This window comes from Marmota marmota, unplaced genomic scaffold, assembly GCF_001458135.2.
Source record: "Marmota marmota marmota unplaced genomic scaffold, marMar, whole genome shotgun sequence".
NCBI classification, from domain to species: domain Eukaryota; kingdom Metazoa; phylum Chordata; class Mammalia; order Rodentia; family Sciuridae; genus Marmota; species Marmota marmota.
The window spans coordinates 7510774-7529442 of record NW_026000241.1 but is presented as its reverse complement, the minus strand read 5'-3'; the positions used below and the strand labels follow the sequence as shown (position 1 = coordinate 7529442).

The following is an 18669-nucleotide window of genomic DNA, read 5'->3' as shown; positions in this document are numbered from 1 at the left end:
AGGCCCTGTCTCTAAATAAAATATAAAAGAAGGCTGGGGATGTAACTCAGTGGTTATGTGCCCTTGGGTTAATTCCCGTTACCTACAAAATTTTTTCAAATTTAAAAAATTAGTAACTGTAATGTTGTCGGACCCTTATACCTACTATACAGCCTCTACAGAGTATTTAAAAAAAAACCTATTCAGAAAAAACCTGGCACAGCCCAGGGTGACCTGGACACTGTGTGCCTGCAGATTGGGAGGTCATGAATAGGAAGGTGGCTGGTCAACATTGGGATACTACCTGCTTCAAACATTGGGATACTACCCTGTATCTCATATCCCACTGCTCCCAGATCACCACTACCCTGGCCTTGGAATGTCCTATATTGTCCAGCATGTCTGTCTTTACTCTCTCATTAAAGTATCCTAGCCTACTGGGCTCGACACAGGTCCAGAACATCAACTCTCCTGTCTTCAGAGGGGGACAACTAAACCCAACACCAAGTCACAGCTCCATGACTAGCCCTTCCCAGCTTCTAACAATCCAACCCAGCCTACCTTTCTGGCATCTGCTTTTAGCACTGTGTACCTTCTGACCCTGTCCCCTGTGCAACCTGATTTCTAGGCTATGTGCTCCCTTGAGTATATTACCTGGACCATTCAATTCCATGTTATCAACAAGACACTCCAGGTCCTCCTGAAGGGAGGTAAAGATGAGCCCCTGAGCTGACAGTTCTCTCTAGAAAGCTCCCTTGTGGGCTGGGGATGTGGCTCAAGCGGTAGCACGCTCACCTGGCATGTGCGGGGCGCTGGGTTCGATTCTCAGCACCACATACAAATAAAGATGTTGTGTCCACCGAAAACTAAAAAATAAAAGATTTTCTCTCTCTCTCTCTTAGAAAGAAAGAAAGAAAGAAAGAAAGAAAGAAAGAAAGAAAGAAAGAAAGCTAGCTAGCTCCCTTGTGTTCAAGTTGTTTTTGAAAGTTGTCAGAGTCCCTGCCTTGAGGAATTCTGCCATGTCAACAAGGTTTCAGTTCCACTAATACCTGAAGCTTTTCAATTTGGTTATACATCACAGCTATTTTTAAGATTTACTTCCAAAAACAAGCAGCCCTATGACTTGGAACATGAGGAAGGGGCACAGAGCAATGTGTGGTATATCTCCCGTCTCTCAACCCATCAGACACTACCTCCCTGTCTCCTACTCCCGAGGGAGCACAGGGCCCTTCCATGTCACCATGGCACCTGCAGAGCCATGGCCACAGGGAACTCGGTGTCTCCAAAGGCAGATGGTTGGGCCTGGTTGTGTGCCTTCCTCCCTTGGGGCCTGTCCTCTGTTCTTTTATTTTCAGATACTCTTTGAGTTTCCAAGGTTCTTCTCATCAGCATTATGACAAATCTCACTCTACAATGAGATGTATACAAGTGGGACTCAGAGGGGAGGGGTGAACCAGCTCAGGCCACAAGTCAATCAGTACACATTGTATCAAAATTGCCAGACACCCATGTTCTTTTTCTACCACCAGCTGTCCCCTCAGACTAATATTGTTATAATTTGTGTGCTTACCTTGAGAAGAAAAACAAGAACTCTTTCCAATCAGTAATAATTTTTTAGTTGTAGGTGGACACAATATGTTTTTATTTATTTATGTGGTGCTGAAGATCGAACCCAGGGTCTCACACAGGCAAGACCAGTGCTCTACCACTGAGCCACAGCTCCAGCCCCATCAGGTAGGCTTTTCTTTTCTTCCCAGAGCTCTTTCAGAAAAGTGGGGAAATACTTCCAAGTATGATTCCTGCTCTCCCCATCACCACCACCACCCTGGGTCACACATGCCCTAGTAAAGTCCCAAGTATCCACTCTGTTTCTATCTGTTCTATACACACAGGCTCCTGCATTCTGGTACTTCTTACTCCCTTCATTCTTCCTCTTCACCAGATCAGGGTGCAATGAGGGAGATATGAAGGGCTCCCTTGGGCCTAGGGAGCACTCAGGATACAAAGTGGCTATAAAACTACCGGGCATGGTGGTGCATGCCTATGATTGTAGTGGCTTGGGAGGCTGAGGCAGGAGGATTGAGAGTTCAAAGCCAGCCTCAGCAACAGAGAGGCAATAAGCAACTCAGTGACACCCTGTCTCTAAATAAAATATAAAATAGGGCTGGCGATGTGGCTCGGGGGTTGAATACCCCTGAGTTCAATCCCTGGTACCAAAAACAAACGAACAAACAAACAACTGGCTATAAACTAAAAGCAACCTATGTGAACCTAGTCTTAACTAGCATGGTAGAAGCTGGCCTTCCTCCTGGGTCACCACAAATTAGATTTAAATTACCCGCCATAGTGTCTGAAGCATTAGTTACAGGAAAAGGAGCCTGTGGGCATGCAACAAAGCACCAGCAGGAATGTGTGCTGGAAGGGAGATGTCAAGAAGCACAACAGCAGAGATAGAAGTCAGTCATTTTAAGGTAGGGTAATGCTAAGGAAGAGTCTGAGGTTTGGTATGTGGACGGAGGTGGATATGCTATCCACCTCTATCATGTGAGCTGAGTCACTTTGGGGACTTAAGAAATAGGGCACCATGAGTCTGTCATCCTCATGCTTCAAAATAATCTAATGATTTTTAAAAGTACCCGTGTATTTCTTAGATTTCGGTGATTTCAAATCTCCATCAAAGGTGTGGGATAAGGGAAATGGATAGAAAGACAGAAATGGGATAAGGGGCCCACAGGGAAGGGGCAAGGCAAAGACAGAAGCAACAAAGCCCTGGAGGGGTGGCAACAACCAATGGCAGGAAGGGAGCACAGAACCCAGAACCGATTTCCAAGGGAACGTACCTCTCAGTTCCCAAGAGCTGAACAGCTAAGAAACTCAGGCAGGCTGTGGATTTCTAGGTGGAGCTGAAGGAGCCTCTCCCTGGGGGCCACCCAGCCTCTACTGGGAAGTTGCAGAGCAGCAGACAAAATTAAAAGTGAAAGGCAGCAGCTAGCCTCCAACAGGTGCTGGGGAGGGGCTGGAACAGTGGCAGGGGAGAGGGTTGCTGGGTGTGAGGCCCAGAGAAGCTCAGAACATCAGAGGATTCCCAACCTCCAGACTGCAACATGTAGGGGAAGTAGGTTTCTTATTGTAGGACATCTAAAGCTCTTGCACAATGACAGGGGTCAAGGAAGGCTATAGGAGAGCTATAGCGAGGGGCCATATACCACATGTTCCCTTACTATGTGAGAACCCAACCCTGTCCCAAACCATCATCCTGACAGCTGGGCCACATTCATCCATCTTGCTCAAGCACGCATTCCAGCAGACAGCTGGCTGGCGGGCCATGCACAGCTGTGGTGGGACACGGTCGTGAGAGCAGGGAACAGAGATTCAGGTCTGCATGTTACTGGTGAGGACTCCCACCTACCCCCACACACTGGCAGCCAGTACAGCCACGACCAGATGAGTTTCAGCTTTGTGACAAACACATTGGGCAGTCATTCATCTCTTCCCACCACAGATCTGGCCTTGTGCATCCATGAGAGAAGAAAGGGAGACAGAATTAAGGACATGATCATACTTATTGGTCAGAGCCTGGACCCTCACTTCTCTGGGGACCAGTGGCTAAAATTGTAAATACTGACAACATCTAAAGAGGATAAAGCACCCAGGTCATCACACCCATGAGTATAAAACAGTTCAGACATTTTGTGGTAAAAATCTGGCAGTTTACTAAATACACAGCAACCCTTTGACCCTGCAATCTACTTGTCAGATTGGTGTGTATTAAGAGAAAAGCTGTAGCTCAATGGCAGAGCACTTGCCTGGCACATGTGAGGCACTGGGTTTGATCATTAGCACCATATAAAAATGAACAAATAAAACAAAGGCACACTGTCCATCTACAGCTATATTTTTTTTTTTAATTGAAAAAAAAAAGTTTTTAAAAAAGAGAAAAGCTGATCATCCACATGGCAATATCTGAAAGGTCACGCACAGCAGCAGGACTCAAACCAGCCACAAGCCAGAGACCATGCAGGTGGCTATTAAGAGGGGAAAGGATGCACCATGCATGTTGCTCAGTAGCACACCATACACACACCAGGGGTAAAGCAATCCCAGAACACTAGCAGTGAGGGAAGTCAGATCCTAAGGAGCACATACTGTGCTAGTTCTTTTCTAGGAAGTCTTTGAAGAGGCAAGAATAGTCTAGCATGAGGAAGTACACTGAGAAAGGGAGGCAGGAAGTATATGAAGGGCTCTCCTCAGGGAACATTCTGGGTGATAAGGTTCTCTACCTTGACTGGGGTCTGGATTACTTGAGGGCATGCATATATCAGAACTTATGGTCTGGAGCTGCACCAGTACCTCTGTTGCTGGGTAAGTGTCCTCCAAAGACCCACATGATACAGGTTTGGTGCTCAGGCCATGGTATTAATGGAAAGTGGTGGAGCCTTTAAGAGGTGAGGCCTGGTGGGAAGGTTTAGGTCACTGGGGGCATACCCTCTGAAGAAGACTCTGGGACTCCAGTCTTTTTCTCTCTTCGCTTTCTAGTTTCCACAAGGTGAACAGCTTCCTCCACCACACACTCCCATGAAAATGTGCTACCTTTCCACAAGCTTAAACAGTGCTCAAAATAAATCTTTATACTCTTTTTAAGCTGATTAAACTTCAGGTATTTTTATTGCAGAAGTGAAGAGCTGACTAATATAACCTCCTTGCAGAAACAGACCATTCTATTACTACCTTTATCATTCCTTCCGGAGCAGCTAGTGTAAAAGATCATTTACTCAACAAGAATTCTACCTACGGCCCTTGGCGTCATTTTGGAAGTTAAGTGATGCATACTTTTCCTAGCTGTCCCAATTTCTGCACAGAATGAAAAGAGGTTTTCCACACAATCCCACATTCTAGACAGCAGGTAGTTGTAATATAACTTCGCTTTCAGATTTGTTTTTGCTTTTGGAATGGGAGTCAGATATTAATGTGAGTGTAAAAGATGTCCACACAAATACATGACTGTGCCACACCAAATCCTGTTCATTATTTTTAGTAAGAGTATACAGTTATACAGCCATCACCACAATCCAATTTCAGACAACGTCCACCATTCAAAAAGTTCCCTTTTTGTGTTGCTCTGCAATCCCTACACTTGCCCTGGGCAACCACTAATCATTTTCCATCACTTATCTCCAATAAATTTGCTCCTATGTGACACACATGAGCATGCTTGCATTTATCTGTGTGTATTGGGTGGGGGGGGGGGGTGTTGGGGGTGGAACCCAGGGCCTCTGTACTCTCCACTGAGCTCATGGCCAGCTCTGACCCTTCTTTTTTGGACACATCCTATAAGTGAGCATCCCAGACCTTATTATTTTTAAAACTTTGAGCAGGATCTTGCTACATTGTCCAACCTGGCTCCAAACTTATCAAATCCTCCTGCCTCAGTCTTCCAAGTAGCTGGGATTATAGATGTGCACACAGCTTAGTTCCTCCTTTTTAATACTGAATAGTAACCTATTATATGAATGTATCACTTTTATTTTACCCATTGAAATTCGGGTTGTTTCCCCTTTGGGACCATTATAAAGCATGCTGCTATGGACATCAATGGGTGTGGGTTCTGATGTGTGGGTGTGTGTTAATTTCTCTTGGGTAGACTGCTAACCACACAGTAAGTTTTAGAGTTTTGTGTCTAGTTTGGTCAGAAAATGCCTACTCGTTCTATTTTATATTCCTGCTAGCAATATATGAGTTTCAGTTTCTATACATCCTTGTCAACACTTGTTATTATTTGTCTTCTCCTATTATACCTATCCTTGAGACAGTTTCATGGCCTAAGTATGGGATATCCTGGAAGAAGTTCTGTGTGTACTTTAGAAGACGTATCCTGCATTCTACAGATGTCAGTCAGGCCAAATGGGTTGGCAATGCTCTTTGAATCCTCCATAAAACTACTGACTTTGTTTAGTTGCTCTATAAATCATTGATAGTGAAATCTCTAACTATAACTGATGAATTGCCTATTTCTACTACTAATCCTATCAGTTATGCCTGAGGTATTTTGGGGCTCTATTGTGGTACAAATACATTTATGATTGTTTTGTCTTCCTGATGAATTATTACAAAATGTATCTCTGGACAGTAATAGTTTTTATCTTGAATTCTATTTTCTCATAGGACAACTCCAGTACTCTAATAGTTATCTGTGGTATATCTCTTCCCATCCTTTTACAAGGATGTAAACTAAGGGGTATTGCTTATAATTAAGCAGGATCTTGCTTTTCTATCCAGTATGACAATCCCCATCTTTCAATTGGGATATTTAAACCATTAATATTTACTGAAATTGTTGATATGGCTGTGTTTACACTTGTCATTTTGCTAGTTGTTTTTTTGTTTTCTGTCTCCCCCCCTCCCCCTTTTCTCAGTAAACTCCTTCTTTTGTGTAAAATATTTTTAATGTAACTGTTGGTGAGCTGCTAAATATAACCATCATGGCAGTCAGTATGGAGGTTCCTCAAAAATACTAGGACTGGAACCACCATATGACCCAATTATATCATTCCTTAACATTTTTTCTAAAAAATTAAAGTCAGCATACTATAGTAATATATAATACCCATCTTCTTGGCAGCACAATTAACAATAGCCAAATTGCTGAATCAGCCTAGGAGTCTGTCAACAGACGAGTGGATAAATAAAATGTGATATATTATCTCAATGGAATCAGACATAAATAATAATGAAATTATGTAATTTTGCAGAAAAAAGGATGGAACTCAAGTATTAAGTAAAATAAACTCAGAAAATCAAAAGTTATATGTTGTCTCATATGTGGAAGCTAGAGAGAAAAAAAGAAAAACATGGCGGGGGTTGGAGGATCTGATGAAAACAGAAAAGAGACCAAGAGAAGAGTGGAAAGGGACTCAGAAGGAGGGAAGAGAGAAGGGAAAGGAGAGGTACTAGGCAATGAAACTGACCAAATTATATTGTGTGTATATGTATGTGTGTATACACACACACAACACACAAATACACACACACACAAACTGTACATATACAAAAATGTAACCACGAATTCCACTACTACATATAATAATGATGTATCTATAAAAATATAAGGCTAGGGTTGGGGCTCAGTGGTAGATACTTGCCTTGCATGTGTGAGTCACTGGGTTCAATTCTCAGCACCACATATAAATAAATAAAATAAAGGTCTATCAACAACTAAGATATATATACATATTTTTTAAAAACCATAAAACTTTAAAAATTATTTTTAGTTTATCACCTTAATTTTTCTGTTATTTTTCAATTATATTTTAGAGTTATTTCTTAACAGTTGCTTCAGTGACTGCAACAGCATTTTAATTAGTCACAATCTATTTAAGATTAATATTAGCTTGATTCTAGTGAAATATAGAAATTTTGCTGTAATACTGCTCAATTTCATTCCCCTTTTATTGTACTATTATTATACACACACACACACAAACGCTACAGGTAACTGTATAGGCCCTTTGGTCAGTTTTTAAAGTGTTCAAATCGTAAGGCTTTTCCATTAACCCACACATTTACTATTTCCAGTGCTCTTTTTCTTCCTGTAGACAAGTTTTCTTCCTGTAGACAAGTTGTCAACATGTCATTTCTCTTCAGCCTAAAGAACTGGCAAATGTGCCAGCAACAGTTTCTCCTCAATCTCTGTTTATTTGACAATGTTTTAGTCACCTATTTCTGACAGTTTTGCTGGATATAAAAGTCTGGGTGTGGTGGCGCATGCTTGTAATCCCAGAAAGTCAGGAGGCTGAGATCGAAGAATTCCAAGTTTGAAACCAGCCTTAGCAATTTAGTGAGGCCTGTCTCAAAATAAAAGTAAAAAGGATTGGAGATGTGACTCGGGGTTTGAGTGCCCCTGGGTTAAATTCCCAGCACCCTTCCCTTGCCACGCCCCCAAAGTCTGGGTTGCAAGTCAGGCATGGGGGCTCACGCCTATAAATCCCAGTAACTGGAGGCTGAGACAGGAGGATTTCAAGTTCAAGATCAGCCTCAGCAATTTAGTGAGACCATGTCTCAAAATAAAAAATTAAAACAAAAAGGGACTGGGATGCAGCTCTGTGGAAAGTGCCCCTGGATTCAATTCCCAGTACCAAAAAAAAAAAAAAAAATTCTAGGTTGACAATTTTCTTTTAAATACTTTGAATGTCATTCATCTCCCTTTTAGTTTCCACTGCCACTAGTTAGAAGTCAGCTATTAATCACAGCAATGTTCCCCTGTATGTGATAACTGGGTTTTTTCCCTGTTATTTTCAGGATTTTCTTTTCTTTTTTTTTTCTTTTTTGACTTCTAACAGTTCCACAATGATGTGTTCTAGTATAAATCTATTTTTGCCACTCAGGATTTGTTGAGCTTCCTCCTCAATAAATTCCTCCTCAAATATGTTTTCAGCCATTATTTTTCAAATAGTTTTTTTTTGTCTTACCCTAAACATAACCAAACCTGGCTAACAGACTCATTGACCTCATCATTTACCCATCTCCAAGACTGTCACTTTGACCAACAAGGCCAAGGGCACGGAGGCAGGGATGCTGTTTCCACTCCAAACTGAACAATTTCCCATTTTCACACCTATAGAACAGCTACTGGTCCTCAACCTGCATGGGCTGAGCAAAACTTCCTCATCAAGCAGCAAGGAGAGAGTATGGGAATACAGTCCCTGGCAATTGCCATAGAATCTCACTGTTCTCACCCAGAATTTAGCAGTTTTTTGTTTGTTTGTTTGTTTTGTTTTTTAAATATAAACACTTTCAGATTGTTATGTGCCTCTGGCTAATTTCCAGAGTGCTGAAGTGATTTTGTTTTGGTTTTGTCACTTCAGATTTGATGATCTCCTTGCTCAAAACTGGAAGTTGTCCTCCAATTAATTTTAAATACAAACCATAATGTTAGGAGCTTAAGTTGAAAAAACTACCAAGTTAGCCAGGTGTGGTGGTACACACCTACTGTAATCCCAGCTCTGTGGGCGCTGAGGCAGGAGGATCACAAGTTTGAGGTTAGCTGAGGTAATGTAGTAAGACCCTGTCTCAAAATAAAAACTAAAAATGGCTGGTTGTAGCTCAGCTGTAGAGTGCCCCTGGGTTCAATCCCAGTACTCCCCACCCCCACCAAAAAAAGGCTGGGTATATGTCTGGTTTGGTAGTAGAGTACTTGCCCAGCACACACAAAACCCTGGGTTCAACAATCCCTAGTACTACAAAAAGAAGAGCAAACAACCAAGTTAGACAGGAGTCAGGGAAAACAACACAGCCATTGATCCCATCATTTTATCTGCCTCTGCATCCTCCAAATCATCCCACTATACATACAAACATGCATATATATATATATTTATTTATGTGTGAATTCATATATTTGTGTATACATATCTACACCTCTTTAGGAACTTCAATTCACTAGCTAATTTCTTAAAGAAAAGGGAAATTCCCTCTCCTAGAAACCATTCCATCTCTAACCTTTAAAATACCCAAATTAGGTCAAAAGATGGTAGTAAGACAGCTTTTTTTTTTTTTTTTAAGGCATAATTTTGAAAAAGAGCCAAAAAGAAATTCTAGAAAAGAAACAGGCAACCCTTGGTATTGGTAGAGGGGACTGGTTCCAGAACTCCCTATGGATAACAAAATCTGAAGTTGTTCAAATCTCTTAAAATATATATATATATTTAGTTGTTGATGGACCTTTATTTTATTCATTTATTTCTATGCAGTGCTGAGAATCAAACCCAGTGCCTCACACATGCTCTACCACTGAGCCACAACCCCAGCCCATGAAGTCTCTTATATAAATGATATATTAGTATCTGCATAGAACCTATGCATACACACACACACACACACACACTTTAAATCATCTCTAGAACATTTTAATACTTAACACAGTTTAAATACTATGTAAATGTAAAATAGTTACACTGCATTGTTTAGAAAATAACCACAAGAAAAGAAGCCTATATGTTGAGCACTGAACTCAAGGCCTTGTGCATGATAGGAAAGCACTATACCACTAAGCTACACCCCTAATCCCTGCCCAAATATTTGATCTGAGGTTGGTTGACTCTGTGGATACAGAACCCACAAAAGACCAACTGTGCTACAAAGCACTAAAAATGAATCACTGCTACATACAACAACACAAGTAAATCTCACAAAGACAATGCTGAAAGAAAGCAAGGGCATATACTATACGAATCCTACAAAAGCAGAAAAAAACTAATCTACGTTGTTGGGAGTAATCACAAGAAAGTGATTACCAGCTGGACATGATGGCATATGCTTACAATCAAAGTGACTTGGGAGGATGGGGTCGAAGGATTCCAAGTTCAAGGCCAGACTGGGGAACTCAGTGAGACCCCCGCCTCAAAAGGCGCGGGGGTGGGGGTGGGGCACTCCCCACCTTGGGATATAGCTCAGTAGCTCAGTGCTAGAATGCCCTGGGTTCAATCCCTAGTCCAAGAGTGAAGGTGAGAATGGTGGTGCAGAGAGGAAGGGGAGGAGATAAGAAAGTGATTACCCTTGGAAGTGGGCACAAGGGGGGCGCTTCAAGAGTGCCAGCAATGTTCTGTTTCTTAATTTGTGTGGTTTACCTTTCACTATGCTTGCTATATTTCAATTTTAAAAGATGAAAATTAAATCATCTTGGCAGGACAATTTAAAATTGACATGCTGGATCTGTAGTCAAAGAGTGTCACCCAACCCACACTGTGGTTAGATAAAGCTGTGCCCTATGTGAAATTAAATGCTACCTGAAAAACCAAGGCACAGCCACAGTGTGCTGAAGGGAGGACTCTCAAAGGGTATTCCCAGCCAGACACATCCAACAGGGATTCAAAGACTGACTTGAGCCACTTACTCCAGAACGGATTACAGTTTTAGAATGGTCCTGGGCTAGACATGATCCTTTGTTCTCCTTTTTTCTTTCTCTCTTTTTTAAAATATTTACTTATTTGTTTGTTTGTTTTAGGTATACACAATATCGAACCCAGAGCCTCGTGCATGCTAGGCGAGCACTCTACCACTGAGCCACAATCCCAGCCCCCACCCTTGTTCTCCTTGATTCTGTCAAAACCTCACAAATGGACTTGCCCAAAGAACCAGACAAGATGTTCAATGTGAGAACTTGGGGTGAAGGGTACATTAGACGACCTGAGACATCTCATTCTGAGTAAAGCTACAGATTGAAGGGAAATTGTCATCAACACTGCCTAGGTGGGCTTCCTGCCTTACACTCTAAGTGCCAAAGCTGATGAATATCACAGTCCTTGGTCACCCCATCAACCTGCAAAGCCCATTTTACCAGCAAAGGAACTCAGGCTAAGGTCAGCCATTGAGGAATAGTCAGGGAGCATGGCTTGACCCCAGCTCTGCCTGCTAGTCTCCAGAGCTGGGCCATTTCCCTGTTCTCACACTGCTACACAACAGACCTGAAATGTCTCTTAGTGCTCTAGGAGGACCCTTGCCCACTTCCTGGGCTAATCTCTGTCCTCTGCATCCTCATATCCTTTATATATAAGAAAAACATCCAGACTAAATTCAGTTAACAATGATATATTGTCTAAGTGACCTTAGTTTGGAAATTAATGGCCCATTGGGAAAAGGAACCAAGAAACTCGGAGGTCCAGTGTAGCCCTCGGCTTTGACAAAAGAAAGATCTGGGTTTGATTCTCAACTATGAGTTCTTTTGACAGTTAACCTCTCCCTCACATTTCATGGACCTACTCTGCAGAGAAGCATGATGATTATGGGAGAAAATGCAGACTGGAATAAGAGGAACCAGGCAGTTTCCCATATCCAGGTTTCTCATGCCCTGACTCCAAACCCACCCCTGGCTGCTCATCGATCTGAAAACAGACTATGTTAAAGGGAGGGTAAGGAGTCTTGCACCATTTATACATTCATCTTTTTATTCTCAGAACTGAAAATGAAGTCCTGGGTTTAGAAGCAGGGTGGCAGAAAGCAGTCAGAAAAGCTTTTTCTGGATGGCAAGAATACAATACATGTCCCTGCAGTCAAAGATGCTTTCCCAACAGGAAGGGTGTTGGATTTTCCCACTTATCTCACATAGATATGGATTCTAAAAGCCAAGAGACACGAGGCTAGACGATCTACAAAGTTCTTAGGATCCCAACACTCTGGGCTCCAAAATGAATTTAGCACAAAGACTACAGTCTGGTAACCCTATGTCAGTCAACACAGATGGGGAGGGCGAGGAAGGTAGCAGTTTTCCCTACTCTGCAATGGTTGTCCCTGGGCAAAGAGATGTGGAAAGACAGGCCCCGCACAGGGGAAGGACTTTGGTTAGCAGTAAGGGAAGATGAACCAGGGGTTATAGAGGAGACTGTCAAAGGGCTAGGGCCTGAAGTGGGCATCTGAGTGTGAACATTCTAGGGAGCTCTGAGGGGAGGGGTGATACAAGAGCAGATGCTAGGTCTGAATCTCTCCCTACAGGGAAAAAAGGGAATTTTTTTAAATGAAGAAATGAGGAGTCTGATTGCTTTTAGACTCTGAGTCCTCACAAGAGCTAAGCATCAGGTAAAGTCACCCGACATAATTAGTGATAACATAGAAGGAACAAAAACAACAAGCTGAACTCAGGCGCCACCAAGACAAGCAACTGAGAGGCCCCTTCCTCTGATGAGTAGAACCCCAGGCTGGGCTCCCAATTCCAATACCAAGTGATTAAGGCAGAGTGTAGAATCCCTAGCCTCCTGACCCACAGATCTGAAGAGCAGGGAGATAAAAACCACATGACAAAATCAAGTTTTCCTATAAACCAAAAGCACTGAGTTGATTGATGTGATACATGTACATGTTTAAAAAAAAATATGCTGATAGTAAGGTATCTGACAGGGATAACACCCTCCTCCACCTCCTCCTCTCATACCCTATTCCCCAGGATCCAAGACCCCAGGAGGGAGGTTCCTTGGCCAGTGAAGTGATGTCAGAGTGGAACCTACAGATATGTGTATGACAAATCAGTAAAGGTGTTTCCTCCAAGCCTGCTTGGGTCCTAGAGTGTGGCTCACCTCTGCATCTACATTGAATCTCTCTTTGGCTCCAGCACATCTCCCTCCAGGTCCTCCCACTCACCTGTGTGAGGTTCGCATATCCACTGGCCCGTCGCTCACCAGTCCATCACCTCTGCCCATTGTGGTGGCCTCTGCTGTCCTCAGCAATCCTTGGACTGGACCTGCTCCTGGCTCAGGTGTCACCCTTGTATCTCCATCAGAGTTTAAGTCTGAAGCTGACGATCCTCTCTCCATTTTCATTTTCTTGCTCTCCACATCATCCTCTATAGGGTCCGGTTCAAGGGCTCGTTTCTGACTTCGTGTTCGGCATGCTTCCTCAGTCATTCTGAACTTTGAGGGGAGGAGAAGACACAGCATTTTAACTGGGCACAAGGAAGTTACTACCTTTAAACAATTTTTCAGGGTATTGTCTTTGACTGTATTCCTTGCTGTATGGTGATGGCAGAAGTAGGTACAACATACAACAAATGCAGGTCTGCAAAAGCATCTCCAGGATATTTCTTTATGGCCGGGGGGGGGCCAAGCTCTATCTCAGTCTCTCAGGGGCTAGAAACCTGTGGGTAGCTGAACAAAAACAATGGCTGGGGGCTGCTTATCAGATAGGAGGAATTCTGTGCACTGACAAATCAAGAGAAAATAGAGGAAAATTTTTCTAGATGGGAAATAAGATCTAAGGGATTGTGAGCATCTGCACTGGACTAGAGACATGTGGAAATCAGGAAGGGCATAATCACACTGTCCTAGAAGCAGGGTAGGGCCAGCCCAACCCTTCACTAAAGTGAATGGGTTGACCCCTGATGCTCCACTTCAGTGAATGGAGGTCTCCTCACTCCCTGCTTACCTCCAGGAGGCAGGGAGTGAGGGTGACTTTTAACCCTCTAGTTGCCAGAATGGTACACTTTGAGGAAAATGAGGCCTGGCCCATCAATGTGCCACCACCCTGTACCTGCAGCACACACATATCTTGATTTAAAGAAGAAAGAAAAGAAGGAAAAAATAGCTGAATCAGTTTTTGATCCCGTGACATCACTGGGCTCCACATGACCCTTCCCAGGATTCAGTCTGAGAGACAAAGCACTTTCCAGAAAACCAGTCTGAACCGGTTCCAGACAACAAGCTGAAGTGCTGTTAACCCTCACAGAGACAGGATGGAGGACAGCGCAGCATGCCTGTCTGCAGGGAGGCAGCAGGCATTCCACAGCAGGATCCAGAACACAGGCACTTTTTTAAAGGGGCCACTTTAAGCCCAGGCCAGCCTTCATGTCCCAACAGGTCAAGGGAAACAAGACTTGGGAAAGTTGAACTCCAGAGTTCAACAGGGGACAAGAAAGAAATAAGTTGCTGAGCTCTCATACAACTTCCCATGTCATAGTTTTCCATGGGATAGTTAGAACCCATTGTGTGTGAGCCCCACAGAAAACCCTGGCTCACACCTTTGGCATGCTTTGTGCTGAAGCCCTATGATTCTTTCTGTGCTCTTGAAGGAGGGTACCCACCTTCCCAGCGCCTCAGTTTCCTTATTGGTGAACACCCTGGGGAGGCTTATCTCAGGTAGTGCTGGGCAGATCCAGTTCTAGAAACCACCTTCTGGCAGGCTGGGGGCTGAATGGCAAGAAGGGGTTCCATAATCATATACAGAACCTACTCCTGAACTGATTCACTTGCCACCTCTTTTAAGGCACTGACTTCACAAGTGAGCAATAGTGCAGGAACCTGCCCAAATGTGCCCTTTTGTGGGCTTACACTGAAAGGAAAATGTGACAGCTGCTTCATGCTCCTGGAGCCAGAGAAAGTAGACTGTTTGCACATGCTAGCCTGGCTAAGCACAGCCAGCCCATCCAAAAGGGTCAAATTAAATAGGTCTCTCAGCCAGGGCAGACTGAGCTGCTCCTCATAGGTCTCAGAAAGCTCTGTGCTCCCGACCCCATACTGATGGAAGAGGGTGGGACCTAACAACTTCTCTCTCAGCACCAACCACATGGCATGATTTAGCTCTAACATGACCTAGACTAGGGATTTAGAGTTGGGTCCCAAACCTGGATGACTTTAGGCATTCAGATTCGGCTTTACTCACCCTCTCAGCACCTCCTGCAGTTCCAAACTACACCTACCACACACCCCACACCAAATGTTTGGCCCCCAGCTGCCTTCAGTTTGCCTGCTCAGTGCCCTGTTTGTCTAATCCAGGCCAGCTGCCCCTCCAATTCTTCCTTCCTTCTAAAGTTATATGGCTTCTGCCTTTCCACCAACACGCCTTGACTACAAATGCTGTCAAACCTGCTCACTGACAATCTGTCTGTCCTGTCTTCCCATGAGACCCCAAACAAGTCTGCCCTCTGAATGTCAATCACCCTTCCCCACTGTGAGAGGGATGGGACATCTCTCCTTTAGGCATCACCCAAAACAAGAGCTTCTCAGATGTTCTTGTCTCAGATTAGACAAGAAAAGAGTTTCTGACAACTATCTTGGATGGCAGGTACATGCACTCCAAGGCAAAGACCAGAGAGGAGACTATCTACTGAAAGTTGAAACCAGAACTTCAAAAAAGAAGGGCTTCACTGAGCCAGACACAGTAGTGCACGCCAGTAACCCAGGAAGCTGAGGCAGGCGGGTTACAGCTCAGTGGCAGAAGATCCCTAGGTTCAATCCCAGTACCAAAGGGTTGAGGGGGAAGGCCCCACTGAGGTTGGAAAATTCTGCCACTTAAAGGTGAAGGTGCAGCTGGGGATGTGAGGATATGAGGATGTGGCTCAGTGGTAAAATTCTAAGCCTAGCATGTATGAGGTCCTGGGTTTGATTCCAGCACCAAAAGGAAAAAAGTGGGTAAAGCTCCTGGTCTGGCCCAGTGCCTATAGAGATTGGGGGTGGGCCAGACCAGAGATATGGACGTATGACACTGACCTTTCCCTGAGATTTATAAACACCCCCAACCCCAGGCTTTCCCACACTGCCTCTGCTCCCACTAGACAGGGCTCCTCTGGACTTGTAAGCTCTGTTCCATGAAGCTCATCAAAACCCAAGACCTGGGCTGGGGTTGTGGCTCAGTGGAAGAGCGCTTGCCTAGCACATATGAGGCATTGGGTTCAACTCTCAGCACTGCATAGAAATAAATAAATAAAATAAAGGTACTGGGTTCCTTCTACAACTAAAATATATACATACTAAAAACAAACAAAAATTAGAGCCTAAGACCCTGCTTGAAATCCTCCCAATTACTCCACCTCGCCACATAGCTTCACTGTTAGCATGAGGGGCAGGGAAGAGCAGACCCACCCCACAAAGAGTTCCGGGGTCAGTGTCTCCAACAGAGGTCCCAATGCCAGCGTGTGCTTAGTGTGCAGTGTCTGGAGGAAGCCAAACCCAGGTCCAGAGTTGATGGTTGCCTTCACGTCCTGGGCCTTCCAGAGACAGGTCACTGGGTGGGTGCGGGGCCTATCCTGCAGAGGTCTCAGTGAGCTCTGACCTCCCCACTCAGACCTGAGCCTCCTTCACAGTCCTGTCCTTGAAGTGGACCCCTGCTACTGGCCAATCTCTGGTCATCAGTGAGTGTGATCCTGGGGAAGGGTATGTGCTTGCAAGGCAAGGCTCCTTCTTCCTCAAGGCAGGCAGAACCAATATCCCGAGCAAACCAGGGTTTCTGGCCACTGCACTGCAAGCACAGACACAGTGACAACTACAAAATTGTCAGAAAGAAACCAGTTTTGATGGCTGCTGCCTGTAAAACCAGAAATCCCAATAGCAGTAGGCCCACATTAATAGTAAGGGCCCTGAGGCTGCCAGGGCCACTTATCAGCACCCACATCTCACTCCAAATACCCCAACTCCAGGCCTCCAAAGCAAGCAACACTTGCAGTGTCAAGAAAAACCTGATGCAGTGTCAAGAAAAACCTGATGCATTGTCCTCTAATGCCCCCGGGCTAACAGGTAGGTGGGGGCACAGCACAGGTCTCCCTCAGCTGGAGTCTAGGCAGGCAGGCTCCAGTAGCCCTATGGGGGCCCTATATAGGCCAAGCCATGAGGGCCTTGGCCAACCCAGGGCAATAGGGCCACTGAGGCTTTAACACTTAACTGATGATGGGGCTTTACAAGAGTGTAAGTTTCAATAATCTCTATTCTATTCTGCTTTATTTTAGTAAAATGCCACTATCCAACTGGTCTGAGAATCTCAGTCAGAAAACATGTTCTAAAACGAGAGAGAGAGAGAGAGAGAGAGAGAGAATTTTAATATTTATTTACTTTTTAGTTTTTGGCGGACACAACATCTTTGTATGTGGTGCTAAGGATTGAACCCGGGCCGCACGCATGCCATGAGAGCACGCTACCACTTGAGCCACATCCCCAGCCCATGGCTTTGAACTTTTGATCCTCCTGCCTTAGCCTCCTGGGCACTGGAATTACAGGCGTGCACCACTGCATCTGGCTAGTAAATGTCTCTTGATAACTTAAAAAACAAAGTTAATAGAAACAAATCTGAGCCCTACCTTTGAGGTCTTATTAACGATATTGTCTACACTATAACATGGTGTCTATATTGTACTATCATTCTACAGGTTGAGTATTACTTATCCAAAATGCTTATGAGCAAGAGTTTCAGATCTGAGTTGTTTCCACCCCTACCCCCACCCCAGATTTTGGAATGTTGGCATAGACCTCACCAGTTCAGCATCCCTAATTAGAAAATGTGAAATTTGAAATGCTCCAAAAACCCAAAACTTTTTCAGCTTCATGTCAGCACTTGGGGGGGAAAAAAAAAAGAAAGAAAGAAAAAAAAAGTTTAGAAACATTTCTGGTGAGGGATGCTCAACCTGTACAAGTATAAAAAAAATCCATATTCCAAACATGAAAATAAGACTTAGTAATAAGGTGGGTGAAGGAATGTGGTAGAAGTGACAGGACTGATGTTCTGAAAAGTATATTTTTCTGGGGTTGGAGGGGAATAGTTAGTGAAGCAACCAAGAGTGTCAGGTGACAGTGCTGTGGGGACATAAGGGGTGGACCTGGGGTGGTCAGAGCATGTAAAGCAGCAGGAAGCCCAGAGAGAAAGGACAGCATCAGAATTCAGTTTTGAAAGGAGACATGCCCCAAGTGGAGTGCCCACAGGAGGAACAGCATGCTAGTGCCCACTTGTTCCCACCAGTACAGAGGCAAAGTTGGAGAAGGTACAGGAAGGTGCTGAGCTCAAAGTGACCTCACGAAAGTGGGGTAAACTCAGGAATCTAGGAAGACAGGAAGGTTCCAACTTTTTCTAGAGGGTCATGCGGCTGGAGAACAGACAAGGAAGGAGGGCCAAGGAGAGCAGAGGGTGAGGGGAGTTCCCAGCACTTTGTGACTCAGATCTGGAAAGCGACAGCATTGGGGACACAGACTGAATGAATGGTGGGTGTACTCTGAAGATATATCAAAAGTTGGATGAGAGGGGAGGAGAGCTGCTTTGTTTGGTTTTATTTTCCCTGAGCAACCAAGATGGAATTACTTTTCTGAGATGGGGAAGGAAGGTCAAGAGTTTATTTAGATATGAGGAGCATGGGGGTACTGCACCTGGGGGCAGCCACTGTTCTCAGGGAAGCTAGGGACACATTTTCCTGCCAGGAGGGAAGAGAGTCTTCAAATCAGCAGGGTCAATGAT

General features: G+C 44.2%; 1 protein-coding gene across 8 annotated transcripts in view; it reads right to left on the bottom strand.

Moving 5' to 3' along the window:
- The window catches only part of Gatad2a (GATA zinc finger domain containing 2A), a 110671-nt gene that overhangs the window by 24584 nt on the left and 67418 nt on the right, over window positions 1–18669 (bottom strand). For 5 of the 8 annotated variants that reach the window (XM_015489309.2, XM_048794997.1, XM_015489310.2 and 2 more), the window contains one exon: window positions 13105–13373. In XM_015489309.2, coding sequence (XP_015344795.1) covers window positions 13105–13373 — 269 coding nt within the window. The remainder of the gene's footprint in view (window positions 1–13104; window positions 13374–18669) is intronic. The other 3 variants (XM_048794995.1, XM_015489312.2, XM_048794996.1) reach the window with 1 other exon arrangement.